The following is a 26061-nucleotide window of genomic DNA, read 5'->3' on the forward strand; positions in this document are numbered from 1 at the left end:
TCTTTAGCCGCCTCTTTTAGGGTTCTTCGTTTAGGGTTCTTTCTTGCGCCGTGATGAGCTTCTTGCTCCAATCTGACACCTCTTGTAGGAGGGCGCCCTTGAGGCGCTCGTTGAACGGTAGCTTTCTCTGAGCGCGCTCTCTCTCTCTCTTCTTGTTCTCGAGATTTCTAGTTTTCCTGTGCCGGGATGAATTAAACAAGAATTTTTTGTCAAGCTCAACAGTCTGAATCCACAGCGTGTTGAGAAATTCTAGTTCTGAGCACTCTGGTTAGAAATCTCGCGGATTGCGATCGATGAGCTCGATTTATTCTGTTTCGCCGATCAAACCCGTCCGATCAAACCATCAACAAATTCAGGCTAAACATAAACTACTAATTGACTTCATCCAGGCCGTCCGATTACGGCCAGGCCAAGGGAGCCCTAAATCCTTGTCAATGGCTTGTTGTACAGCGGGTGGGCTGCGCCTCCTCGCGCATTCTTCCTCCGCTTCTTCTCCCGGCGATTCACCAGCTAGGATCTCCTGCAAGGCGGTGGAGCAGCGGCATTCCACTGCATTGGCGGCGAAGAATCGAGCACCGGCAGCTCCAAATCCGCTGGTTCTGGAAGCGCAGGGGCGCGTGTGCACGGGCCAGACGCAGACGCGGCCGCTGGGCGAGGATCAAGCCTTCAAGGTGCTGCAAACGATCGCTCGATCAGGTTTGCGCGAAATATTTCCCGAGCAAAGCGAAAATTTTGCCATTTCTTTGCAGCCAGGGAAGAGATTCCCGACGATGAGCGCGTGTCGGGAGCGCAGCTGGGGGCGTTCTTCGCCGCGATGGCGATCCGATCGGCCTCGTTTCCTCGCGACACGCAGTGGAGCGAGGGAGAGCGCAAGGCCATGCGGCAGTTTTGGCCGCAGCTCGTCCAGATCTTGCCCCCCGACGTGCTCTTCGTGGCCGATCCCGACGGTACTCTGATGGAGGATGTGCTACACTCTGGCTTGAGCTTTGTCGGCCGAGGCCCCGTGGAGATGCGCCTTGTTGGTGCTCTCCGGGAGATGCTACGCGGCGACCATCTTGGCTTTGAAGAGATCGTCGGCATCTTGAGAGACTTGCTACCACTTGGGGAAGATGGGGATGGATCGAAAGTCAGTGATGTGTTGGTGGCAGCGTTCTTGATTGCTCTGCGAATGAATGGGGAGACAGACCGGGAGCTCAAAGCGTTTTGCATGGCATTCGACGACGAGCTTGGTAAAGTTCCTCTTCTTGGTTTTTCTTCTTTGATGTTTCATTCTTCCAGGCGAGCTTCCTGTTGCGAACGTGAGCTCTTTGACTCACTATGGCGAGCCGTATGATGGGAATACCAGGTTCTTCCGGAGCACCCTGTTCGTGGCCGCCGTGCGAGCGAGCTATGGTGAGTGTTGTCTGCTCCATGGTGTCGATCGCATGCCTCCTAAGGTAGGAGTGCTCTGCTTCTACTGACATTCTGACGAACTTAGTTACAGTGGGGAGTGACGGAAGAGCAGATGCTCAACAAGTTAGGCGCTGCTACAACGCTGTCCCCCGCAGAAGCCGCAAGTCTTCTTGAGGTTCGTCCTCATAGCATTCTGATCGACGCACTACTTAGGCATGGTTTGTGCAGGATGTTGGTTTTGCTTACGTTAGTCAACGAGAAGCACGAAAGTCCTTGTAAGGTTGGACATGAAATTGTCTTAGTTAGTCTGATAGTTCTCACTGATGGCAGGTATTCTCTTCTGGACATTAGGGAGCACATAAAAAAGAGACCAACCGTGGCCACCACTGAGAAGGTCCAGCGGTACGTGAAGGTATTGCTTTGGTTACCATATTTTTTATCCTTTTCAGCAAAAGCATGGCAGGCATCTGGCCGGGAAGCAATTGTCACAGGTTTTTATCACCAGGGATACGAAGAACCTTTGTTGATGCTTATGCGTAGGAGAGGAGTTGATGCTGGTCTTATAGTAAAAGTAAGCAAAACGTTTTCTTGATCGTGGCTCAGCCCAGCTACACCCGTTTGGCAGGGTGAAGAAGGGGCATTGTCTTTGACGACAAAATCACCATCTCCTGATGCCACCATCAGAGGTCATCCATTGAACTTCTGTGCTGGATTTCGTCCACCAAGCTCTACCTCCAACGTTGCTGCACAAAACATTGATGGTAATATTTTATCTATAGTGATGTGGCATTGTGAGTTCTCTCCAGGTATACTTCGTGAAACTTTCAGCAAAACTCTAAACGCTACAGACTTTCACTTTGAATCAACACTGACACCCAGACTGGAAAGGCCGGTAAGCATTGTTTCTCTTGTGATAACTAACTTCAATAACTTGCTGTGTTCCAGAGGCAGCTAGAGAACAACATTGAGCACGGCTTGACAGCTCTGAGGGGTGTCAAAGGGGCGGCTTACGATCGCATTGTCTTCAACGCTGCCATGGTAGACAACCTTCTGGGATGCAGCGGAGCCAGCGACCCATTTGCCGCGATCGAGAGAGCGAGAGAAGCGATTGATAGCGGCAAACCTCTCAAGCTCCTCATGCGCTACGTCTCGTCTAGTAGTAAGTGTGTTTCCACTTCATCTCGAAGGATTCGAGAGCACTAAGCTTTGTTGGAACTTAAACTAATAATAATCATAATAAACATAATCATAATAATAAAGTATATTATAATTCTGCCCTAATAAAGAACAAGGAGAAGAAAAGATGGAGTCAGGTAATGGATGGGATGATTGCATCTTTGGTGAAGAATTCATGGATATGAGGGAGGAAACAAAGAAAGACTTTGATGTGCGGTCCAAAACCAAGGATGCCGAGCTGGGGGATTGGGAGCTTATTGCTGACTTTTGGGGTTTTGAGAATAAGCTTGAGGTGGAGAAACCGCGTGAGACGCTTAAGGAGTGGCTCCTCTCAATCGTGCTTCGTTATAACATCATGTCTTCACTTTTTGATCGGGAGGAGCTTCGCCAAGCACAAGAAAGCGCAAAAAAGATAGAAACAGCAAATGCCAATAACGAGAATCGCCCACTTGAAAATCCTGACCGCCATCGCCGAGATCTTCCGCTGCTTGCAAATGCCGCCCGTGAAGAACCATTCTTCACGACGTGTAGCAGCAAAACTTTCGAGAGGACAGGGGTAATGATCCCCTCGTATCGTGGCGGTGTCGATCAATTTGTACTCCCTCATTCACGAAGAAATCGACTGAAAGAGGAGACGAGAGATGCTAAGTTGAAGGAGGCGGTGATGAACTTTTCCACGGCGTGGATGAAAACAATCCCTCCTCCCAGAGAGGTGGCGGAGTTTGAGCTCACGGATTCATGCAAGCTGGTGATCCAGGGCGGAGATATCACGCGCTGGTTCAAGGATGGCCATAGCGATGCAATCGTCAATGCCGCTAACGAGCTCATGCTTGGTGGAGGCGGCGTGGATGGAGGTAAGCTTCGTTCTTTTCTTTCTGGGACTGGATTCTTGATCTCTTTCTCTTCTATCATGGTCTTTTGGATTGCTTTTCTTGGTCATAGATTCTCTTTGTCCATACATCCATTCTCTTTGTCCATGAATGGATTCTTTCACCTATAGCTTGAAAAGCTTGAGAATTATGTGTGGATCCTTGCGAAGTTTTGTTCTTCCAGAATTTCTCTTATCCTTTCTTTTGCATTGCAGCGATCCATGAAGCGGCGGGACCAGATCTTTATAAAGCCTGCAAAACATTGCCTCTGGTGGCACCAAGAACACGCTGCCCTGTGGGACAAGCTAGAGAAACGCCGTAAGTTTCGATCTCTTCTTGGACAAAAGTTCTTTCGATCGCTCGCAGTGCCTTTCGATTGCCTGTCCGGCGGATCATCCACACGGTTGGGCCGACGTATCACAGATCTACCAGGATGAAAGCAGCAGCTTTGCTGCGAGACGCATACTGGTATGTAACAGCTCTTAAGTAGAATCTTTTGCTTTTCTGCCTGACCAGTTGCTCTTAACAGCAACTCACTCGAGCTTGCGAGAGAGAAAGGCGTCAAATGCATTGCATTTCCAGCCATCTCGTGTGGAGTTTACGGGTAAAAGCTGAACATTAGTTTCTCTCTTTTCTTCGCTTTATAATCTTTCTTTGCTAAAGCTATGCTCCTTTTTTTTTTGGCAGATACCCTGTGTATGAAGGTGCTGAGATTGCTTTGAGAACAGTATATGAAAATGCTGCTGGGTTTGAAGAGGTACATAACAAATATATGAATGTTTGTATGACCTTTAACTCTCTATTTTCTGTGCTGTGTATAGGTACACTTCGTCCTGATGGACAAGCATGCAAGGCAAGCATGGTTAAAGTCAGCCCAGAGAAATCTGGATCCAAGCTAACAAATGGGATAAAAAAGAAAAGATATTCCTTAAATTGCAAGATTACCAAGACCTAATGAAGATGAAACCTTTTCCCTGGATGTCAAGTTTCTCCTTGGAGACATGTGATGGATTTAGAACTGTGGCATGAACTTGCAGATGCAGATTTCTACTCAGGAGTAGCATCGTTTCACTACATGGGTCGTATACATACTGGCAAGCTGTCGAAGATTTGGAAGCACCATTGTACTACACCAACAGAAAAGATGGCCTCCGGGCTACGGGAAAACTGTTAGCCTTATCACCACGGTTACCTTTATCTTCGGAGTGTGAAAAAGTGCAGCGGAGAGGTATTTAGCACAGTACATGTTGCATTCGTGTTCTGGGGTAGGTATTTCTCAGTCCAGTGTCACGGAGGATGGATTGAAAGCTAAGGCGGTGGTGATGCAGCTGGAAAGAGTGAGAGAGAATGGTAATAACTTGAGTTCGTGCTGCATGGGCTGATTGATGGCTGTGCTGCGTTTGCAGGATCCTGATTCATATAATGTTTCAAAATTCAAACCATCGCTTCTTACTGCTCTCGGGTGAAAGCTTTGCTTGGAATTCTCGTGAAACGCTGTTTGCATGTTTTGGCTTACATCAAGGACCCTGAAGCTCCTGCGATGCTTCAAGACTTGAATTCTGAAAGCAAATACCGATTTTTATATTTGAGGAGCGAGACTGTGCACATCATTCTTTATGATGGAGCTGTGCTTGATGATGAAGGTACGGAGACGAGAAATGGCAAGAGATCTGCTTTCAAGTTTCTTCTGTTACTCCAGAAAAGGAACGTGAAGCTCATCATCTGTGCATCTGCCGGAAACAAATTGAGGAAGCTGGTACTGAAAGAATTGGCGAGGTATTACTCCGCGGCTGGAGGATTTTATGTGAGTAAACTCGTTTTCATTCACTCTCTGATCACTTCAACTTCCAGGAGAAGGAAGTATGCAAGTTCATCTTTCGGGTAACTGGAGAAACCATAAGCGTGCAAGATCTATGTATCAAAAAACAGGCTGGGTGCCAAGGCTGGTTGCTCAATTCGTTCTGGACAAGCAAGCCTTTAGAGGCACAATAGAGTTATACGCTGCCATGCTCCACCGCTACATAACTCGCGTGGAAGAGCAGAAGCACGCGCTGGCGAGGGATACTGCTATAGCAGGAAGAGCCATTGCGCCACAGTGGATAGCGGGTGCTTCTTTCGAGGACGAGATGGAAAGGCAGTGTTTGACGCCTTATTTGCATTCACGGGCGCTGAGTTTCATCGCAAAGCGCGCCCGTGTTTGTTGGGGAGGAATCTGAAGATCAAGAGGCAGAGGAGGACCCAATGGATTCTGACTAGATGACTAGCAAAACGTCAATGATAGTCAAAATAAGTCTCTTTCAATGCAAGTCAAACAAAAGTCAATGAATCCAATAGAATGATGACGTCAAACAAAAGTCAAACAAAGTCAAATAAAGGTCAAATAAAGTCTAATATAGTCAAATTCAAGTCATTTTCAAAAACCCATTTCCTGCCGTCGGATTGTTCCCCAAGCTCTGTTACTTAATTTTGTCTTTGTTCATCCCTTGAGGCCCAGAGCAAACGAGAGCTTTGGGCGAGCGTTCTTCTTGCCCAAGATCTTCATTTGCTCCTCTCGCTCCAGCTCCTCTTCCAGCTTTCTCCTCCGCATTATCTCGTCCTTTCGCCGCTGGATCGCCTCCAGCTCTCGGTACCGCTCCTCCTCTTTTCGAGCTCGCTCTTCCGCCTCTCGCTTCTGTGCTTCCTCCACTTTCCTTTTGTTGTCCTCCAGCATCCGATCCAAATCTTCCTTGTCTTTGCGCTCTTGCTCCTGGAAAAGAAGAAAACTTTAGAGGAAGGAAGAAAAACGAGATGAGACAATCACCTCTTTCGTTCGCGTAGCTCTCAAGGCGGCCTCTCGCTCCCTTGCCAGCTGCGCGTTCACGTCCTGGATCATCTTCTTGCGGCCTTCGTCGATCCTCATCTGTATTTCCTTTTGGATTTCGTCCGAGTCCAGCACCTCCTGGACCCGTTTCCGGATGGCCTCGTCCACTCTCCGAGTGGTTTCCTCCTCAATGAGCTTGAGCTCGGCCTCTTGCTGTCTCCTAGTAATATAGAACCATTAGGATGTTTCACGCAAAGCCAGGCAACTCCAAATGCGATTTAACTAGTATGCAGAGACGCGTTTTCCAGCCATTCGAAGAGAAACCGATGCTGGAAAAACGCACAAGATCACCACAGCACCTCTTGTAGAAACCAACCAACCCGGTGTGAAGAGCACCGAAGTGTTCTGCGCTGCCGGATCACCGTGTCTAGAAGAGTTGAGCTCCACTGTACAAAACCATGATTAACAGACCGGGGGGGTCCTCAAAGATCTCAATGGCTGCTTTTCTCTTTCTCGACGCTTACCGCTCACTGCCCTCCACAGCAGTGACTTGGGATTCAGTAGCTACTAACAGGCGACGAAGAATTCTTCATAGTACTGAGAGCCAGAGGCAAACACACCAACCTTTTCTTTTCGAGGTCTTCTTCTCTGTCTCTGTCTCTGTCTCGTCTGGATTTGTTAAGGCCGGGGCTACGAGATCTATAGCTCGGTGAGCGAGAGCGGCTTCGGCTTATAGCGCGTCGCTTGGATCTTCTGGGAGATGGTGTTCTACAAGACAAAAGAGTGTTAGAAATCCAGTATTTTCCATTCTTCGCAGTAGTGGAAGTTTACTCGCAAACGTCCACCGGGTTTTCGTGTAAAAGACGAGTTCTTTGGGAAGAATCAGTCACAAAGACCAGCCCCAAACGATTCATTCAAAGAGGGCAGCTTCTCAAATCGCTCGACCCGAAAGAAAATCCCCGAAGAAAATCGATACCTGTGTGGAGAGCGCCTGCTGTTGCGCCGAGCGGGCGGCGATCGGCGCTTCCGGCCCGATGGAGGCGGCGATGGCGACGAGGATCTACTCAAGCGCGGCATCCCACAAGCCCTAGAAAACGGGGAAATTAGGGTTCTCTTCTCTCCTTTTTTCTTTTCTCCCTTTTTTTTCAAAAAAAACACTAGGGTAGGGTTTTGGGCGCCATCAGTGGAGCTGCAGTGCGATGCTGCCGCCCCAGCTGCGGTGATTGTGAGTACTCCCAGATCGATTCTTTTCGATACCTCTGCTGGATTTTTTCGTATTGAGATTTCGATCGCTCGCTCGCGCTTCTGTCCCTCGATCGACGCTGGAATCGTGGGATTGGGCGCCAATGCAGGTCCGCCACGAGCGCGCATTGGGATAGAATGATGTCGTGGTGCTTTGACCATGCATTAGCTTACCTCTATCATCTCTCGGCTTGCTTCATGGGCTGCTTTGTGTCCAAGGAAGAAAAGCTTCAGTATGACGTTGAAGACTTTAAATCGATCGCCGAAGACTCTACATGTAGTTTCTCGCTTCTGTTCTTCTTTTTCTTCATTTTTCCTGTGTGTGATTCATTGTTGGAATTCGCTGATGGTCTTTCTTTTTTCTTCTCGCAGTCGGTGTCAGCGAGGTCGAGGCTTTATACGAGCTCTTCAAGAAGATAAGCAGCGCGGTTCTGGACGATGGACTTATCAACAAGGCGAGTTTCTTAGTTTTCTATTCGCTCTTTCCGCATTTTTCTTCAATCATGTAAACTAAAAAACTAATCTTTGCAGGAGGAATTTAAGTTGGCGCTGTTTAAGAACAGTAGGAAAGAAAGTATGTTCGCCGACAGAGTAAGTGACACTCTAGTGTTTCCCCGTTTTTTTGTTTTTCTTTTTGTTTGTTTCTTCTTGACAGTCTACTGCTCATTTACAGGTGTTCGATTTATTTGATGTGAAGAGGAATGGTGCTCTTGACTTTGGGGAATTTGCGAGAGCGCTGTCGATATTCCATCCGAATGCGCCTGTGGATCAAAAAATAGACTGTGAGTAACTTAGAGTTTATGTTCGTCAGCCGTTTTTATCGTTTTCCTTTGCTGTGAAGTTGCATTTCAGCTATATGATTTCCGACACGAAGGCTTTATCCAGCGATCAGAGGTGAAGCGAATGGTCGTGGCAACGCTTGCCGAGTCTGGTGTAAATTTATCCGACGAAGTCGTGGAGAACATTATCGATAAGGTATTCTCTCACGCGCGTATACATGCCTCAAATCTCGCATACTTTCGAAATTTTTTCATTGACAGACCTTCGAGGAGGCCGACACGAAGCACGACGGCAAAATCGACAAGGACGAGTGGAGGAGCCTCGTTCAGCACCATCCGTCGCTCTTGAAAAACATGAACCTCCCGTATCTGAAGTAAGCTTTAAGTTTCCGGCTAGCTGTGATTCCCAAACTTTTGGTTTGTTTTGTATACTCCAGGGACATCACCACTACTTTCCCGAGCTTTATATTCTACTCCCAAGTTGAGGACACATAAGTGAAGGTGATTCGATTCTTTTCCTTTAAACTTTTCCGTAGCTTTGCTTGCATTTTCTCTTTGGAGGAACTCCTTTAAAAGAGTTGTGTAGAAATCGCCTGTAACGTTTCATCGATTGACTTGTTTATGGCTTTCGCAGTCTTCCCGAATTAAATGAAGCACTATCTCCCATCTCTCCTCCAGGCCGAGTTTTTTTTCTATGCGGCAGCGTGCAAAACCAGGCAAGTATCGAATAGGGAGTGTTGACAACATTGTCGCGAAGAGCTACGAAAAATTCGTATTTTTATGCCCGCGGTCCCAATGCTTGAAAGGGACGCGAGGCACCGTTGGATGCTCTCATCTAATGACTCGTGTTTTATCCACGTCACAAAGGGCTTGGCCGTCCACGTGTCATGGGCATGCCCATGGGCTATTTCCATGCATCACGTAACGGAAAGCTCGCGAAATCACAGGCGTTGGATGCTTAAAGTTCTGGAACTGTTTGCCGTGCAGGGCTGCTCCTAGCCGTCGGATCCAGATTCCGACGGTCGTGTGGCGCATCCGCCGTCCAAACCTCGTAAAGGAAGGGCGGCAAACTATTCCGGGTCTTGAGTTTCTTTCTTTGATCATCCTATCAAGTGAGGAAGGGAGACTTCTCTCCTCCCCGTGGACAGGGAGAGAGAAGGGTGTGTGGCGCTAGGGTTTGTGGCGCGGGGCGATGGCTTCGTCGGCGGCAGCGTTTGTGGAAGGCGGCGTCCAGGACGCTTGCGAGGACGCTTGCAGTATCTGCTTGGAGAGCTTCGGCGATGCCGATCCGGCTGTGGTACGCCCCCCTCGAATTATTTTGCTTGGATTGTCTAGGGTCCGATCTATGTCGCGAGCCATGGATTGATTGTGTCGTCAAAATTATGCGAATTCTTAGCTCCGCTTTGCAGATTACGTGTTGCAAGCATGAGTATCACCTCCAGTGCATTATAGAGTGGTAAGTTTTCTCCTTTTCCTTCGTTTATCTATCTTAGAGGTTTCTCGCAGGTCTCAAAGAAGTAAAGAATGCCCAATGTGTTGGCAAGCTCTCAGCTTAAAAGACCCAAACAGGTATAGTTTCTACTCTTTTGCTGTCACTTTGGAGCTTTCTCTTCTAACGAACTTCGTTTCCAGCCAAGAATTACTCGCTGCTGTGGAGCATGAAAGGGCAATTCGCCAGAGCAGGATAGGTGTTTTTCCACCCGAGGGCTACGAACTTCATCGGGTAAGCTAAATCAAAGCCTCAAAGCTTTTCATGCTTTTAACTTTTTTTCTTCTCTTACACAATCGCAGCTAGCAGCTTATGGTGATGATTCTGACTTCGAAGAACGTATGATGCGCCATCTTACGTTTGTGACGATGGGTAGAAGACAATTAGGAAGGAGGGATGGGAATGCAAATGCCGCCAGCGTTAGGCCTCCTTATGGTAATATGCCGCAACAGTTTGTGATCGTCCCAGCTCATGGGAATGCTCCCAGCAGCGGTGCTGTATCGGTGCCAGCCGGGAGCCTTTCTTTATCTCCATCGACTCCGAGTGTTACTACTTCAGACCTTCATGGCTCGCCTGTGACCCCTGACAGTGGCTCGTCATCGGTTGATTCAAGCAGCTTGAGGTGATAAATGCTTCTGCTCCTTTTCGCATGCTAAAAGTCCTTGCATTTCCTTTTACTTGATTTTACTTCTGGCAGGTCTCGAGGATCCCCACGCGTTTCTTTCACCGCTGCTTCCACTGCGGATAGCAACCGAAGATCTCCTGAAACTCACTCCTTCTCGGAGTCTTGGAAGTCAAGATGGGCTGCTGCGTCCTCTAGGTGAGCGTTTGAAAGTTTTTTTTTTCTCGTTCTCTTACAAGCTTAGCTATGTTATGGTGTTGCAGGTATAAAGAATCTTTCACTAAAACAACAAAAAGCTTTAGGGACAAATTGAGGATGCGAAATGGTAGCACAATGGCTGATTTTGGTGCTCGTGCCAGGGAAGTGAGCGCCGGTATGGTCCGAGCTCTCGAACGCATCTCGGTCGAGAAAGAAGAGAACGAAGCGGGAGCGACCGCCTCTCTCGCTCACCCTGCCGATCCTTCTCGTCAATCAGCAAGCACGGCCCAGCACCAGGATCACGCTGCTACGATCGAGACGACAACTTTCAGCGCTGCTTTGATCGCTCGAGAAACTCCCGGCCACGAAAGCAGCGAGAACGCTGTCGCCACCACCACCACCACCACCACCACCAGAGGTGCTGTACATAATACGACGACTGGTTCTAGCAAGATTGCTCCTCAGTCTCTCACAGACGAAGCGAGAGCTCCGTCCAAAGTAAGAAGAAAATCTCTCCTTTGATCAAGAGTGTTCTAACGCGCGCCTTTGGTTTTTTTTTTTAACTTATCTTTGCTAGAACATTGAGGAGAGCACTGTCCCTTCGCTCGAGGGCCAGCAAATCCACTTAGTTATGTCGACATGAGAGCGCCACACTCTAATAAGCAAAAGAGAGAAGATTTTAAACCCAGTGTTTTGGTGGTTCTTACTATGTAAATAATAACGAGAGTTTTTTTCGTAAGGTAAAAATATTCTAGGGTTCTAGGGTTTTTGCGTTGGATCGATCGCGATCGCGATCGCGCGTCGCGATGGCTGTGAGGCTCGCGCTGGGGCGCTGCCCGGGGAATCCCGAAATGCAGGAGGCATCCGGCTTGCCGTGGGGCGCGACGCTCACTCCATTCGCCGCCGAGGACGAGACGGGGCGGCCTTCGTTGCGGGTGAAATGCGCGGCGCCGCTGCCCCGCTGCGACAGCTGCTGGGGGTACATGAATTTCCTGTGCGAGGTGGATCAATCGGCGTGGTCGTGCGTGCTGTGCGGCGAGCGGAATTTCCTGTCGCGCGACGCGGCGGATCGGTTTGGCCGGGATGCCAAGGAGCTGAGGTCGTCCTTTGTGGATTTGGAGCTGGAAGGTATGGATCGGTGGATTCCTGGGAGAATTGCGAGTGATTTGAGTAGTGGAGTTTTCTTTGCAGAGGAGGGCAGCCAGGATCTTAACTTGAGGCCAGTTTATGTGGCAGCAGTGGATCTATCAGGTGCACATTTTTTTATTTCTTTTTCATTCTAGAGCCATCTAAAGAGCTGATCTCACAGCGTCGGAGGAGTTCCTCGATCTTGTCAAAAACTCTTTGCTAGCTGCTCTTGAAGGTAACGATCCTCGCTACTAGTTAGTAGCAGTTCTTGGGTTGATGATCGGTTCTATTCCACAGCTATACGTGCTGGATCCTTGTTTGGTTTGGTAACGTACAGTCATAAGATTGGCCTCTATGATGTGCAGGGCGCTGTCCCTGTCGTCAAGCACGTCGTAATTCCCGCAGACATGGATGGGAAAATAGTTGTTGATTTGGAAGATGTCATGCCTTTGAAAGCTTTTCTTGCTCCGGTACTGTTTCTTTCCCCTCTTACCATTGTTTTTCTAGTTTTGACGTCCAAGAGTTTTCTCGCAGGTGGAAACGAACAAAGAAAACATTGCTGCTGCTTTAGAGACTCTCCGGCCGACTAGCTCGTGGGAAAGAGCAACAGCTGCTGGGCAATCCGCCGAGGGAGTTCCCATTGGAGGCCGTGGATTTGGCGTTGCTATGGACGCTCTTTTGAGTTATCTAGGCACAGAGCACGGGTCTACTTATGCTTTTGGTGAGCTTCAAGTGTTCAAAAACAAACATACTAATGGTGTTGCATCCCCAGCGAGGATATTTTCTTTCATATCTGGAGCACCTGATTATGGAGCTGGTCAGCTAGACACAAAACGCTACGGAGAGCAGTATGCAAGCAAGGGAGAAGATGCCGACAAGATCCTCTTGGCAGAACAGACTCCCTTTTATCGAGAGCTGGTAAGCTGATAGCCGAGCCTCGTGTGCAGACGCTTATCAGTGACATTACAGGCAGCGACGGCTGTACAAGTGGGCATTTGCGTGGACATTTTCGCCATCACCAATGAGTACACAGATCTGGCCTCTTTGAAGTTTCTGAGTGTGGAGAGTGGTGGCTCGCTTTTTCTCTACTCCAACACCGAAGAATCAACTTTGCCCCAAGATTTGTATGTATTCGATTTTTGTCGATGCATTCTTATTTGACGGGTTCGTTTTTCAGATATCGAATGCTAAGCCGGCCTTGTGCCTATAGTGGAGTACTACGCATTAGAACTTCTCCAGAATTTAAAACCGTTCACTCAGTAAGTACAGTGCGCTGGATTCGCTGACTACTTACTTTGTGCTCGTACAGTATGGCCACTTCTTTTCTGATCCTCAATATGAAAATGTCCAGCATATTATCTGTTGCGATCCTCATGCAACTTACGCTTATGATTTTGATTTTGGAAATTCTAGTGGGTTTCAAAGGTTTGTTACAAAAGCTTTTAATTTGCATGACCAAAATCCTGATGCTTTCAGATTTACGGACACTCCCATTATTCAGGTTGCTTTTCAGTATACGACGTTGGAGCCCGTGAGCGAGGAGCACGAGAGTACACCGAAGAGGTATACACTGTTAGTCCTTTTCTCACGAACTGAGTCGGCCTGTGTCAGGCAAAAATATACGACGAAGAGATGGCTGAGGCTACGCACTTTACGAATGGAGATCGCTCGGAACCACAAGGAACTCTACGAGAGAGCTGACGCAGAAGCTATCTTCTGTATTTTAACTCATAAGGTGTGTTTTGGTTGACGGGCGTGAGGATCTCCAATGTGTTGTGTCTCGCAGACGATTCGCGCTTCTTTGGAGGATGGTGTCAAGGAAGGACGACTCCTACTACAAGACTGGCTGATTATACTTGTTGCGCAATACAACGAGCTCCTTAAGCTAGCACAGTTCGGGCAGCCCACAACAGCAGTTCGGCTAGACGTTTCGTTTTCCAAATGTCCATCGTTACAAGTACTTCCTAGGCTGGCGTTTGCTTTCCTCCGAAATCCAGTTTTGCGGCCTCATGAGGAGGGCGTCCATCCCGATTATCGAGTGTATCTGCAATTCCTTTTCAGGTACAATGCAAGATAGTTGACAGCATTGTCTCACCCTTTTTCCTTTTTTATTTTTCATTGCAGTGCTCTCGAGCCAAGCTCCTTGGTACGAGTTGTTTATCCGCTTCTATCGTCCTACACTTCTCCTGACAAGCAAGCTTACCCGAGACACTCGCTCAGCCGTGCTGCACTGATAACCAGTGGAAGCCCGATCTTTTTCCTGGACGCTTACACGTTGCTTATTGTCTACTATGCGTCCACCGCAGACCCAGCGCTCTCATTCCCTCCACCTCACAAAAGTAAGCTTTTGTGCCATCCAAGATTTAACTTTTAAAGATCTCGATGATTCTAGGCGCTCTCCGGGAATTAATAAACAAGCTCAAGCAAGAGCGAAGCGTGACACCTAAGCTCTACATGATCCGGGCTGGCTTCGACAATGTGGAACCGTTTGAAAGGCATCTTATAGAGGAGCAAGACGTCAATGGGGCTCCCACCGGAACAGGCTTCGTATCTTTCCTGGACGAGATTGCGAGGAGCGTCTTGGAGCACATGAAATAGTCGTCCAATCTCTCTCAGGTAGGCTACACAGTTTCGTCTCTGGCTTCCCGTTTCTCGAGGTAGTGAGGTTTTGGTTCCAGGTGTCTATTATATTCGTGGACATGATGGTGCTTCTAGTACCAGCCTCTCCTTGTGGTGCCAGCGAAAATATGCTCTCCGTCAACAAGTGCATCACAGCTGTTCATCGAAGAGGAGAGAAAACGTGCGAGTCTTCGTGCTTTGGAGCCTTTGTCCCGTGAAGCCCAGGAGCATCGACAAGACAAAACCATCAAAAAAAGAGATCAACGAGGGCATTGCTTTGGCAAAGTCGCCGAGAATCAACGCTGTTTTTCCCACACGAAGAAGGACGAGTAACGAACGGGACGACGCCCCTTTCTCGTGATCTTGGAGGAAAGCCATTAAATTCTTGGGCGGTGTGTCAGGATCGTCCAGTCTGTTGGAAGATTTTTATTGCAAACATGGAGTGGTGAAAGTTTTTTTTTATTTTTCTTCCAAGAGCTCGCGAAGAACATCTATGTAAACTTCTATACTAAATGTTTCTCTACAAGCTAATTTATAGACTGACTTCTCTCCCGATCTTCGACTAACGAGGTAGTTTGATCGTCTTCGATCGTCTGTTTTTTTCACAGTGGCTCTCGCTTTGCTGCGACGCGCCGGACCTCCTCGTGGCTCCTGCGCGGATCCAGCAGCTCCAGCAGGTTCCCCATGGATCCCTGCCGCCGGCTGCTCTCGCGCAGCGACGCCGCCGGCGCGAGATCCGTGGCGCTGGCGCTCTTGGCGATCACGCTCTTGCTCTTGGCGCTCTTGGCCAGCACTACCTTGCTTGATCCCGCGGGAGGAGAGTGCCCGCACTGCCCAGTCTGCGCGTGGAGCGCGCAATTGCACTGCCAGTGGTAGTGCTTCTTCCCCGGCGCGCTGTCGGACCCCAGGAAGAACTGCGCCACCACTGCCGGATCGATCGAATCCATTCTAGCGTCCTTGGATGGGATCTAAGCCCAGAAACCCAGCCGCATTGATCGAGTCTTCCTCCCAAGAAACTTGGAGCGCGCGCGCCTTTCTTCGCCTCTCTTCCTCCCTCTTCTCTCGCAAATGGAGCTCAAGCCAACGGCGCGATGGGGCTTTTTATATCCGCGCCGTCCAAACCTCGGTATCTTCGCGATCAACGAGCACCACTCTTTCTCCCTTGTTTGTCTGTGTTCTTCCCAAGGCTATAGCCCACACTATGGACAAAGACCCTTTATTTTCCAAATATCAAACAGGTCATACGCGATGCCGCTACGCATTCCAGAGAGATCACCGACTAGTCATATTTCTTTCGCTGCCTTGATTGTTCTTGGCCAGATTGTTCTTTGTCAATGGATCTGGCAACCTACCAATGAGACTCTTGTAACAGCGCACCGCCGCGGTGGGTTTGCAGCGTGAAGTGTCTCGAGAGACAGTGACACCATCGCTAATCATCGTACAAGCTTTAAAAGTGTACTCTTTCTAGCCTTCTCTGCAAGGCGATAATCCAGTTAAGAGTCAATCTAAGCTTGAATTGAAGCAAACCATCGTACCTGTAACCGATCGGACAAAACTTGTATCGCCTTTTCTCCTGCTTGTCGTGCTCATTTGGCTGTTAGTTGTGGCCTTATGTCGTCCCTGCCGGCGCTAAACAGGGACGCGTACTGCCCGCCTCGGGCTATGAGTGACGAGTGCGTTCCTTCCTCCACCAACTTGCCACCGTCAAGGAGGAAAATTCTCGCGGCCTTTTGGACCGTCTCCAGCCTGTGAGCTATGATGAACACCTGCGTCAAACTTTTGCTGAGCACTCGAATGAGATATCACGATGAAAAACTTACGGTCCGGCCAATCATCAGCTGTTCCAACGCTTCCCTCACAAGCTTTTCGGACCGGTTGTCCAGCGCTGATGTTGCCTCGTCAAGGATGAGGATCGACGGCCCATGATATATTGCTCGCGCTATAGCTATTCTGCATATCCGCTGCTTAGAAAATGTAAAAGAAGGAAACAAGCATGGCATACCTTTGGCGCTGACCTCCACTTAAGCTTGAGCCCCGCTCGCCGAGATTAGTTTCGTAACCATCTGGTAATCTCCTGATAAACTCGTCGGCGTTGGCCATCGTCGCAGCCCGTTCCACTCTTTTCATGTCGATGTCGTTCGACATCACCCCATAAGCTATGTTTTCCATCACAGTTCCCGTAAAGAGTGCCTGCCCCCATAAAAAGATCATTAATCTGTTACACAGTGGTTCAACAAGATCTTACAGTTTCTTGTGGAACAATCGCGACTTGTTGCCGCAAGCTTTCCAAAGAAACACCTTGTATATTTTCCCCATCAATTAGAATATTTCCTGTTACATCAAAAGTTTACTGCGAAATCCTTCATACGCACCACTCATACCTTGCGTAGGCTCGTACAAACGCAGTAGCAACTTTGCCAGTGTGGTCTTTCCACCGCCAGATGGTCCAACGAGAGCAACAGTTTCACCAGCACACACGTGAAAATTAATGTTTTGCAGAACCCGTGGTGATGTAGCCCCATAACTAAAACATACGTTGTCAAACACGACATCGCCGATCACATTCTTCAAGTGCCTACGAGATGCCTCTTCGTCAAGAATCTGCACCAAAATACCGTAAGTGACGCTGCTTAGATTGACAGGAACTTGCCTTTGGAAACGACGAAGTCAAGTCAAACAATCGCTCCACTGCCGGCTCTCCTTGTTTCATCTCATTGTACGCTTTTCCAATTTGCTGCATTCACAACTTCTAGATTTTGATAAAAAAAAACACAGTCAAGGAACAAATCTACCTGGATAGGCTCAATAAGAAGCACCAGAGATGTGATGAAGGACACCATGCCAGTCCCGTCGAAGTTGCCTTTAGAGATAACCCATGCTCCCAGAGCGAATAGAACAACTCCAGTTGCTGCGTAAGCCCCAGTGATAATCTCTGGAATAAAAGCCTTCATCTTCTTCTTCATGAGATGAGCCTGCCGATCAATAACAGCAAGCCTCTTAAACCGTTCGTCTTCGTAAGATTCCGCCGCGCAAGCTTTGACGATTAGCATCGAAGGCAAAACCTGAAAAAAACCGAGCATCCTCAGTCCCAGACAGCAGAAGCTCGCAGTTACAAACCTCATTAACATAGGCTGACAATCTCGCGATGCTGTCTTGACCTCTTTTTGACAAGGCCCGAAGCTGTTCCCCTAGAATAGCAATAACCACAGACATACACGGAACTACCTGAAAAGAAATGCTCCATAAACAAGCGTCACAGACGATCCTCGGTAAAACTCTCTAAACTTACAGAGACTGTTGCGAAGGAAAGCACGGGACTTAGTGAAAGCATTCGACCAGCCATAGCTGCAAGCTGTAAGAAACACGGGACAACCATCTAGAAGACAAAACCAAGATGAGCTAACGACAAGAAAAAAAAATAAAAATCAGTGCTACCTTTAAGAACGCATAGATAGTCTCTCCAGTAGCATCCGCCTCGGCCGTGATCCGGTAAGCAATGTCACCTTTGGCAGCTCCACTCTGCCCTTCAAAGTAGCTCATATCTTTTCTCAGCACCGTCTCAAAGACATGGCACCTGACGTCGCAAGTCACCCCAAGAGCAACCTCCCAAAGCAAAGCCTGCTGCCAGTACTGTGCCAGTGACTTTGCGCTGATAAGGAAGATCGCCATGGCGGCCTTTCGGCGAACACTGACCAAATCCCCCGCGGCCAAAAGGCTCGAGAGCTGGCCGACCTGGGGAACGAAAGCGTAGAGCGCCGACACCGACACCGCGGCGCAGGCCCAGGCGCTGAGAATCCGTGGGATTTGCGGCCGGAGGAGGGGAAGAATCTTGGGGAGGGTCTTGCTCAAGGGCAAAAACTGGAGCAATGCTGCGGCATCCAAGCTGAAATTCTCCTTCGGCGGGGACGATAATCCAGGCGCTGCTGGGATCGGAGACGAGGATGCTGCCGCAGGGATGAGGAAGCTGATCGCATTCCCTCTGCCCCTGCGCCTCCTCCTCCACGTCCTCCGGGTTTCTAGAGACAGACCTGGAGCGGCGCTGCCGACCTTCCTGTATTGCGATGGCAATGGAGAGACGAGATCGAGATGAAGGGCGCAGCCGCCAATGGAGGAGGGAAGAGCGGCGAACGCTGTGCTGCCCATACAGAGCGTGCCACCAAGAACCCTAAACCTTTCATACCCTAGAGAAAACTGCCAGTTAACATTTCTTTGCAAAAAGAGAGCATTATACTCAAAACGACAGTGGCAGTTGAACGAAAGAGATCCAATGGCCAACTTTTAATTAATGGGATTTGAGAGCGGCAAATTCAGCAATAAAAGTCCTCCATACTTAAGATTTCAACACTTTTTTAGAAGATTTCTAGCCTACTACATAGCATTATTTTTAAAAAGAATTCTCAATACAAAGAAAGAAAAGGGGAGGAATAAATCATTTGGAGATGAAATATTTATGTATATTCCTAAAAGTTTTATAAAGACTAAAATAACACAAAAAATGCACGACTATTATAATCACAAAAGCCCAATGCTACTTTTTTAGGCCTCTTATCTCCCAATTGATTCCATCACAAGACTTAAAGCCACTTGTTACAATCTATGGTGCATGAAATTCACCATAGAGCACTCCACTTTTAATATGACTATGGTGCCAAAATAGTGTTCAATTGCAACATAATTCAAACTCATAGCTCCAAATGAATTGTGAACACCTTTTAACTCAAGGCCGAAATGTGTTACTTTATCTTCCATACAAGACAAAGTGTGTTAGCTCATTTTCAAAAAAAATTTATCCTTGCCATAGGGATTAAAGAAAAGTATTGGAGAATACTCTACTTGTGTAACATCAAATCATCTTTATTTGCCATTAACCTCAATCATGGTAACAATGCCAAAAATCCTCCCATCTAAATAGTCATTATAGCAAAACACCATGTATGGTTGTTCAAAGAGAGTTTAAAATGAACTCTTTCAAGTTTTAATTGCTCTTATCAAGAGGATTTCATGTGTATATATTTCTTTTTCTCATTGTTATGCACTTGGAATCTAACTCTAATATTTTGTCACAAGTTCATGGGAAAGTCCACCCTCACTATTTAGTGAATAGTTATGATGGTTGTGCTATATTTTAGGAATCATTATCTCATTTTTCATCACATCTAGATTTATTATGTAAATGTAGAGAGAAAATTATAGGGAGTCTCTCCTTTTCAAAGGAAATAATTCTTCTAAGTGAATAAAGTTTCATACAATTAGAAAGAGTATAATAGTTCATTAAGTAATAGAAATCTTACATTTTATGTAATGAGGTTAACACATGACCATATGCTTGTTTCATCAATGTGTTATATTGAAAGTCATTTATTGAGTAGTCCTCTAAAATAATCTTCTTTTATTATTACAGCAACACTTGTTAAGTACATTTGGGATTAAATTTAGTCCATCCATTCTTATATATAAGTAGGGGTTTAAACCCCAATTAATACCTATTCTCATATCTTGAGCACTCACATTGGTGGAGGAAAGACTATAATTTGTCCTTGAAAGATTTTTAGCAGTGCTTTGTTCTAGTGTTGGGATTGTGTTTTTTTTTTTAATTCCTTTCTTATATATATATAGAGGTAAATTCCTACTCCTAAATCTGAAATTGTACGTATTGGATATCTTCTTCCTCTTATAAAGCATCCACAAATAAAAGTATCAATCGTCAAACTCTAATACATAAATAAATAGTCTATACAATAAAAGGAGTGGTAAATTTAGTGCAGAAATAGAAATGTTGATTCCTTTTGGTGAGGATATTAACATCTTTAGGGGGGTGAGTGTGATGCATGTGATTATGGGATAAAATTTAGATATATTATCACCATGGATCCTTGGAATTTTGGGGATAAATGGGGATAAAATAGCCACTAAAGCCTCTTTTATCAAGTAATTGCCTCTTTTTTAGTTAATTTAAAGGGAGAGAGACTATATATTTAAGGAATGAGCATAAAGTGATCAATAAATAAGCTTTTAAAGAGGGACACAAGAAATATCAACACATGGTAAGCATTGTGATATGAAAATGTCAAGACAAAACCTAAAAAGGAGTTTAAAAAGGAGTTTGAGATGAGTCCAAGAAGGAGTCTAAAACAAAGTCCAAGATGAAGACAAAACCAAGACCAAGACCCAGACACAAACTACAATTGAATCTGAGTCCAAGTTCAAGTCTGAGGATGAAAGCCCAAAGTGATCTTAAACCCTAAGGGTTTAGTAAGTCCCTGTACGATAATAAGGGGAGGACTCTAGTAAAATGAATTTGGCCAAAGAAGGTGTGATTGAAGAATACTATATCAATATGATGGATGATGATATGAATATTAAAGAGTCCAAAGCTAGAGTGAATATAGATGGATAAATGAAGTAATTTGGTAAAGTGTTCAAAAGCTAATTCTAGCTCCCTATGTCACTTACGGGCAGAGACATATCACTCTTTTGTAAACTGGATGGCACCCAAAGCAACAAGAGTGGCTAACTTTATTGGTTATTTCCTTGTTGGTAACAGTTGGAAGGTGTTTGAGTTAGTAGCACATTTACGTTAAACAAAGAAGCTCATTCAAATTGATGCATTTTTTATATAGTGTGATTACTATGAATTTTTTCTAGAGTTATTTTCTTAGTGGTGGTCTAAATTAGAGTTTGCATCGACAAGGATGTCAATCTTCTATAAGGGGACGAATGTGATTGCGGGTATCGAAAATAACCTATCAGTTAGTCCTTTTAGATATTCTTTCTTTATTGCCACGATTGCATGAGGTCAATATTGCTAGTTCACTTTTCAACCCCTCTTGTTGAAGTGTTAGTAAATTGAGCTTAACATCTGTATTTAGCTAAATGAATATAAAGTAGGAACTCTTATATGTTTTTGCTAAGCATACTTAGCCTAGCTCTTAGTTCATTTTTTATCTATATTGTATTGGCTTGACAAGAACCCTTGCGTATTGAGACTAGTTCCTCAATATCACTAGATGATATGTTATTGTGTTTGCCAAACACCCTTGCTATTATGCACCTTATATTAGTTCTATTCAGTTTTAATTACTATTTATGGAAAGTGTCTAAATTTGTTATTTAAGCATATTTACGGAATGTAGAGATTGTTTTGAACACAATGGTATTAGTCCCATATCCAAATTTGCAATTTAGCACCATTCCATATTTAGTAAATTTCAAGTTAATCCCAAAGACTAACTCTTGGTACTAAGGGTGACTAAGGGTGAAAACCCAAAGCATGTGTTTCTTAAGGGGGGGAACACATGTTATGGGGTTCTAAATACATAGTAGGTATAGTGGGTAGGTTGGGCATGGTTGATGAATTTGAGGTATAATTTAGCTCTTGTTTGTATGCTGATTTTTATTTTGCATTTGGCTTGGCTCTAAACCAAGTTTCACACCATCCTAGTTAGTGGAATACCTATATCCTAGCATTATGCCATTAGTATGTAGAAATAGCACTAGACTTCATTTGGCTCTAATTTATATACTGGTCCTAGCATTGGTGTAATGCACATGAATTTGGAGCCAAACTTCAAGCTTGTTGCACTATGAAACAAGGGTTTAGTACAATCCCACAAACACCAGCTCCTTGTATCCAACATTTATATGCAAAATGGTGTCAGACGGTGTTTGGCATAATTTTGGTATACCGGTGGCCTAATGCGAAGAGGAGGGTACCTCACCAACTAGAGAAGTATGGAGCTTGGGTTTAAACCCAAGTCGGACATAGAACAAGGAGTGACATAGTCCAACGGGAGCTAAACTAATGTCTCAAATGGTCGGATATACATTCTAACCATTATCCTTACTATACATTTAGAGGCCCCTCCTACACCCACCCCCCCCCCCTTCCCCTTCTGAGGAACACACACTTTGGGCTTTCACCCCAAGCCTCCCTTAGTACCAAGAGTTAGTCTCTAGGATAAGTTCAAAACTTACTAAATATGGCATGTTCCTAGATTGTAATTTGGACATGAGACGAACACCATTGTGTTCAAGACAAGCTTAACATCCCGTAGATATGCCAGATGAACAAAACTAAACACTTTCTATAAATAGTATTTAGGACTGAAACGAGATTAACACAAAAGGCATGATAGTGAGGGTGTTTGGCAAACATGGTATGCTATCATCTGGCGATATTGAGGGACTAGTCTCAATACATAAGGGTTCTTGCTAAGCTAGTGGAAGATAAAGCAAAAGAGAACTAAAAGCTAGCCCGAGAATGCTCAACTAAAAATACATAGGAGTTCCTACCTTATGTTCATCTGGATAAGTATAGATGCTAAGCCCAATAAACTAACACTAGACAAAAGGGGCTATTTGAAGGGAATAAATAATACCAATCTTTTGCCGTCATGGTAGTAAGGAAAGAGTGTTCATAAGGAGAGGTTGATAAATATCTTTTAATACCCGAAATCACATTTGAAACAATTGGGATAATGGAAGCTCTAGGACTATTCTAAGTTGTTTTATATTCCCGTCATTTCACTCCTTGGGTTGAACGCTTAGGAGTCACTCTATGCTCTAATTCCTTTGCTCCTTAGTTATAAGTTTGGCAATTTGGCTTTGTAATCTTCATTTATTGGCTTAAGGCTCTGAAACTCGAGTTCCACTCTATTGTCCTTGGAGATGTGGCATGTGGCATATGGCATATGACACCTAGCACATAGAGGGTTTAGGTTTTGCCATGTGGTTATCTTATAGTAAATCATTATAAGATAAAAGGTGAAAACCATATACACTACAAAGACTCTTTCAAGTGGTCAAAAGTATGGCTAAGTGATTAAAGTGGAATGGAAAATTTAGTAGCCTACACGTACCTTTATAATATATATATACATAAAGGACAAATTTAACAATTTAAATATAAATGTTGAAAGTCTATATATATATTTGAAAATTCTAACAAGCTATTCCACCAAACCATAGATGATAAATAATTTTAAAGTGTGATGTATCCTCAGTTGAGATATTAAAATATAAAGTACCTCAACTATAATGTAAGACCATTGTCCTAGAGAATCTATTATGGAAAAAATGTTGAAATACCACTTAATTGAGAAGGAAGTATTTAATAACAATAAATGCATTAGCAAGAGCACTAACTTTCACCTAACAAAGTCAAGTAGCCAAAAAATAGTCAACCATAGAAAAAGCCCTATTATGATAGAGTGACTATTATATTTATCAATGATGTTTTGATCCATTTGAAGGGAATATGGGGGGAGTATGTTTGTGAGTTTGGGGTTTTGAAAAACTCCATATATATTGACATGGTTTTGGAATATTGTTTGAAAAATATTATGCTATAGTCACTTAATTATTGAAGTGTTATAGAGTCAATTGCAATTTTCCATTTATTTTAAGTTAGGTACCATTTGATTTACATTGGAAAGTTGTTTAAGCATTGTTTAAATAAAAGGGTATCACCAAGAACTCATGCAAACTAAATGATATATGAAAAAAAGTCTTAAAGATATCCTTTATACCCATTAGCACTAAAATCCAACTAACTAAATTTTGACAAGTTAAATTTTATATGATAGAGAGCCACTCTAACATCTCAAGAATTAATGCAAATGGATTCAATTAGAAATAATAACTTTATTCTGACTACAATAGTCAACAACCAAATGAAAAAACATATCCTTAAAAAAGATAGATGCACCATCTAAAGACTAAGAATGCTATATAAAACCTTTATAAAGATTTTCTTTGATATATATATAAAAAATATTTAACTCTATTGGTGAAAGATAATAAATAAGACCAAATGATGGTCATTTCCCCTTTATAAAATCAATAGAGTAATCATAAAGTTGATGTAGTGGCAAGATGTCAACTTTTCTCTTTAAAAAATATTCTTGAAGTCAATTTACTTGGAAGGAAGAGTGAATTTAATCCCAATAGATAAAGTTGACACTACATGAATAACAATTGTAACATATTTGGACCAAAAGCTTTAACTTGGAAAATCGAAAATGGGAGTGGAACTCCCAAAGAATTGTTTGACAAATGAGCATGAACCGATTAATAAGCAAGTCTCTAAAAAGGGACAAAAGAATAACTGACATATAATAAGTATCATAATATATAGAAGTGTCGAGACTAAATCCAAGAGAGAGTCCGAGAGCAAGTCTTAGACCAAACTTGAGACCAAGTCCAAAACTAGATCCAAAACTGAGTTTGAGATTAAGTCCAAGATTGAGTTTAAGAGCGAGTCCCAAACTAAGTTCTAGACCAAGCTTAAGACTAAGTTTAAAACTAAATCCAAAATTGTGTCCAAGACTAAATTTGAGATTGAGTCCAAGTTTGAGTCCAAATCTGAGAATGAAAGCCCAAAGTGACCAGACTCTAAAGGTTTGGTAAGTCATTATAGAATAATAAGGGGAAAACTCCAAAAGAATTAATGTGGGTAGGGAAGGTTAGTGTAATTGAAGTTTGAATGCCAGTGTTAACAAACATTGCCATAGACAAAGAAGGACTTAATAGGATCAAAAAAGGATATTAGGGGATGGTGTTTCCTTATATCTTAGGGCATTCTAAAGATGCTAATGAGTAGTTATAAGGTGACTACTCATGGATAATGGTCTAGTCTTTGAGGGATGAGATCATAATACAAATGGTATTAAACTTTTATTAAGATAATGAGTATAGATATGGCTTTAGAGTAAGAGGTTAGTATGTTAGTGGTACCTTTGGGTGTTTAAAGTGGGATTAGAGATATAAAGTATTGGACAAAGTGCAAATGTAAGGTGGCTTGAAGCCCCTTTTTAATTGGGAGGAGGACTTATAGAAGTTGTGAGTGAGACTTCTCCAAGTGATCATTGGTGTGGTTAAGTGATTAAAGTAAAATAGAAAATTTAATTACTTATATTCTGAAGACAGAATCAAAATCCTAACAGGTAGCATCTTAAAACTCATATAAAGAAATGTAAGAATTGTAGATTGAATAAACAAAAGAAGAGAAAGATCAATATCACATCACTTCCAATCCACTATAAAGTTATATGTCAAACTAAGAAAGATTGAAGACAATAAAAGTCTTTGGGATAGAAATAATATTGCTACAAACTTAGCAAAATTTGAAATTAATCCTAATTTTTGTCACCTCTATGATGAGTGTAAAGGAGCTTTGTCAACTTAGCATAAGTTGGATTTTGAGTTGGTTGAAGGAGAATGCCATGAGAAAATATGAATAAATGAATAATGAATAAATGAATAAAGTTTGCCTTAACACCACTTGTGAAGTGTTAAATAAAGGGATTGAAATCTTGAAAAATATAATCACTCTTTCTAAAAAGGGTGGAAAATAAAAAAAGAGGCATCTTAATAAAAAGAGATTTAATCAGGCCCATACAAAAAGTTGGAGTGGAATATTTGCTAAATTGCATAGCAATTCAAAACTTGTCTTAATTAAGGAAGCCATAGAACTCAAACCATGTATTATCAAACTTTTTTGGCATACCAATCTTTGGCTTTAAACCAAAAAGTTGTTGTTAGTGCTTGGTGAATGAAGTACTATAATGGATTTCTCCAACACTTCATATAACTTATACAGAGTATAGAAATTTGATATTGGAGTTAAAGAAGAGGATCTATTTTTATTAGAGTGTTCAAATTTTTAGGAGCTTGTTGTCAAGAGAAGATAAGACAATGAAATTACTAATAAAATACTAAAATAATAGAGAATAAAAAATAAATTTGTG

At 44.2% G+C, this 26061-nt stretch overlaps 6 protein-coding genes across 9 annotated transcripts; 4 read left to right on the top strand and 2 right to left on the bottom strand.

Moving 5' to 3' along the window:
* The first annotated feature begins 41 nt into the window (after positions 1-41).
* On the top strand, positions 42-2654 carry LOC9650344 (anthranilate phosphoribosyltransferase). Its single transcript, XM_002968203.2, has 10 exons — positions 42-696; positions 750-1229; positions 1279-1436; positions 1484-1567; positions 1621-1667; positions 1723-1804; positions 1856-1963; positions 2018-2153; positions 2199-2284; positions 2338-2654. Exons 1-10 carry the CDS (start codon positions 294-296, stop codon positions 2593-2595), a joined length of 1842 nt encoding a protein of 613 aa, XP_002968249.2. The 5' UTR covers positions 42-293; the 3' UTR covers positions 2596-2654.
* A 3153-nt stretch (positions 2655-5807) lies between these two features.
* Positions 5808-7345, bottom strand: LOC9631426 (uncharacterized protein At1g10890). Of its 2 annotated transcripts, none has more exons than XM_002968507.2 (4): positions 7214-7345; positions 6862-7005; positions 6238-6457; positions 5808-6183 (listed from the first exon to the last, which is right to left on the bottom strand). In XM_002968507.2, the coding sequence occupies exons 1-4, from the start codon at positions 7312-7314 to the stop codon at positions 5914-5916; spliced, it is 735 nt and encodes a 244-aa protein (XP_002968553.1). In that variant the 5' UTR covers positions 7315-7345; the 3' UTR covers positions 5808-5913. The 2 variants fall into 2 exon arrangements, with proteins under 2 accessions (XP_002968553.1, XP_024529010.1); XM_024673242.1 differs by lacking the exon at positions 7214-7345 and adding an exon at positions 7069-7193.
* A 25-nt stretch (positions 7346-7370) lies between these two features.
* LOC9650345 (calcineurin B-like protein 2) lies at positions 7371-9120 on the top strand. The gene is made up of 8 exons (XM_024673243.1): positions 7371-7756; positions 7852-7934; positions 8011-8070; positions 8153-8261; positions 8321-8454; positions 8520-8632; positions 8696-8759; positions 8893-9120. The coding sequence occupies exons 1-7, from the start codon at positions 7618-7620 to the stop codon at positions 8751-8753; spliced, it is 696 nt and encodes a 231-aa protein (XP_024529011.1). The 5' UTR covers positions 7371-7617; the 3' UTR covers positions 8754-8759; positions 8893-9120.
* Positions 9121-9334: 214 nt separating this feature from the next.
* LOC9631427 (E3 ubiquitin-protein ligase RHF2A) lies at positions 9335-11314 on the top strand. Its single transcript, XM_002968206.2, has 8 exons — positions 9335-9555; positions 9668-9714; positions 9765-9827; positions 9891-9981; positions 10050-10369; positions 10445-10567; positions 10633-11065; positions 11145-11314. Exons 1-8 carry the CDS (start codon positions 9451-9453, stop codon positions 11208-11210), a joined length of 1248 nt encoding a protein of 415 aa, XP_002968252.2. The 5' UTR covers positions 9335-9450; the 3' UTR covers positions 11211-11314.
* Positions 11315-11334: 20 nt separating this feature from the next.
* Positions 11335-14880, top strand: LOC9631428 (protein transport protein Sec24B). Of its 2 annotated transcripts, XM_002968207.2 has the most exons (15): positions 11335-11695; positions 11759-11818; positions 11877-11930; positions 11993-12165; positions 12230-12416; positions 12468-12613; positions 12665-12819; positions 12873-12954; positions 13005-13120; positions 13172-13258; positions 13307-13430; positions 13482-13756; positions 13820-14034; positions 14088-14311; positions 14374-14880. In XM_002968207.2, exons 1-14 carry the CDS (start codon positions 11374-11376, stop codon positions 14291-14293), a joined length of 2202 nt encoding a protein of 733 aa, XP_002968253.1. In that variant the 5' UTR covers positions 11335-11373; the 3' UTR covers positions 14294-14311; positions 14374-14880. The 2 variants fall into 2 exon arrangements, with proteins under 2 accessions (XP_002968253.1, XP_024528941.1); XM_024673173.1 differs by having other exon boundaries at positions 13005-13430.
* Positions 14777-18472, bottom strand: LOC9631429 (ABC transporter B family member 29, chloroplastic). 2 transcript variants are annotated; one of them, XM_002968508.2, is made up of 11 exons: positions 17750-18472; positions 17604-17690; positions 17432-17539; positions 17107-17376; positions 16965-17048; positions 16696-16915; positions 16560-16645; positions 16317-16504; positions 16135-16264; positions 15850-16080; positions 14777-15788 (listed from the first exon to the last, which is right to left on the bottom strand). In XM_002968508.2, the coding sequence occupies exons 1-10, from the start codon at positions 18455-18457 to the stop codon at positions 15901-15903; spliced, it is 2061 nt and encodes a 686-aa protein (XP_002968554.1). In that variant the 5' UTR covers positions 18458-18472; the 3' UTR covers positions 14777-15788; positions 15850-15900. The 2 variants fall into 2 exon arrangements, with proteins under 2 accessions (XP_002968554.1, XP_024528943.1); XM_024673175.1 differs by lacking the exon at positions 14777-15788 and having other exon boundaries at positions 15973-16080; positions 16135-16259.
* Positions 18473-26061: the final 7589 nt, after the last annotated feature.

The sequence above is a fragment of the Selaginella moellendorffii genome, unplaced genomic scaffold (assembly GCF_000143415.4).
Source record: "Selaginella moellendorffii unplaced genomic scaffold, v1.0 SELMOscaffold_10, whole genome shotgun sequence".
NCBI lineage: Eukaryota > Viridiplantae > Streptophyta > Lycopodiopsida > Selaginellales > Selaginellaceae > Selaginella > Selaginella moellendorffii.

Coding starts and splice junctions, on each gene's coding strand:
- LOC9650344 (XM_002968203.2), top strand. CDS start 294: ATGAGCTCGATTTATTCTGTTTCGCCGATCAAACCCGTCCGATCAAAC. Junction 1,805..1,855: donor AGGTCCAGCGGTACGTGAAG/GTATTGCTTTGG, acceptor AAAGCATGGCAG/GCATCTGGCCGGGAAGCAAT. Junction 1,964..2,017: donor ATGCTGGTCTTATAGTAAAA/GTAAGCAAAACG, acceptor CCCGTTTGGCAG/GGTGAAGAAGGGGCATTGTC.
- LOC9631426 (XM_002968507.2), bottom strand. CDS start 7,314: ATGCCGCGCTTGAGTAGATCCTCGTCGCCATCGCCGCCTCCATCGGGC. Junction 7,006..7,213: donor AGCAGGCGCTCTCCACACAG/GTATCGATTTTC, acceptor TTTGTCTTGTAG/AACACCATCTCCCAGAAGAT. Junction 6,458..6,861: donor GAAGACCTCGAAAAGAAAAG/GTTGGTGTGTTT, acceptor CTATATTACTAG/GAGACAGCAAGAGGCCGAGC.
- LOC9650345 (XM_024673243.1), top strand. CDS start 7,618: ATGATGTCGTGGTGCTTTGACCATGCATTAGCTTACCTCTATCATCTC. Junction 8,262..8,320: donor TGTGGATCAAAAAATAGACT/GTGAGTAACTTA, acceptor TTTGCTGTGAAG/TTGCATTTCAGCTATATGAT. Junction 8,455..8,519: donor TGGAGAACATTATCGATAAG/GTATTCTCTCAC, acceptor TTTCATTGACAG/ACCTTCGAGGAGGCCGACAC.
- LOC9631427 (XM_002968206.2), top strand. CDS start 9,451: ATGGCTTCGTCGGCGGCAGCGTTTGTGGAAGGCGGCGTCCAGGACGCT. Junction 10,370..10,444: donor GTTGATTCAAGCAGCTTGAG/GTGATAAATGCT, acceptor TACTTCTGGCAG/GTCTCGAGGATCCCCACGCG. Junction 10,568..10,632: donor TGGGCTGCTGCGTCCTCTAG/GTGAGCGTTTGA, acceptor ATGGTGTTGCAG/GTATAAAGAATCTTTCACTA.
- LOC9631428 (XM_024673173.1), top strand. CDS start 11,374: ATGGCTGTGAGGCTCGCGCTGGGGCGCTGCCCGGGGAATCCCGAAATG. Junction 12,166..12,229: donor TGAAAGCTTTTCTTGCTCCG/GTACTGTTTCTT, acceptor GTTTTCTCGCAG/GTGGAAACGAACAAAGAAAA. Junction 12,614..12,664: donor CTCCCTTTTATCGAGAGCTG/GTAAGCTGATAG, acceptor GTGACATTACAG/GCAGCGACGGCTGTACAAGT.
- LOC9631429 (XM_002968508.2), bottom strand. CDS start 18,457: ATGGGCAGCACAGCGTTCGCCGCTCTTCCCTCCTCCATTGGCGGCTGC. Junction 16,265..16,316: donor AGTGGAGGTCAGCGCCAAAG/GTATGCCATGCT, acceptor GCGGATATGCAG/AATAGCTATAGCGCGAGCAA. Junction 16,081..16,134: donor AGCTGATGATTGGCCGGACC/GTAAGTTTTTCA, acceptor AGTTTGACGCAG/GTGTTCATCATAGCTCACAG.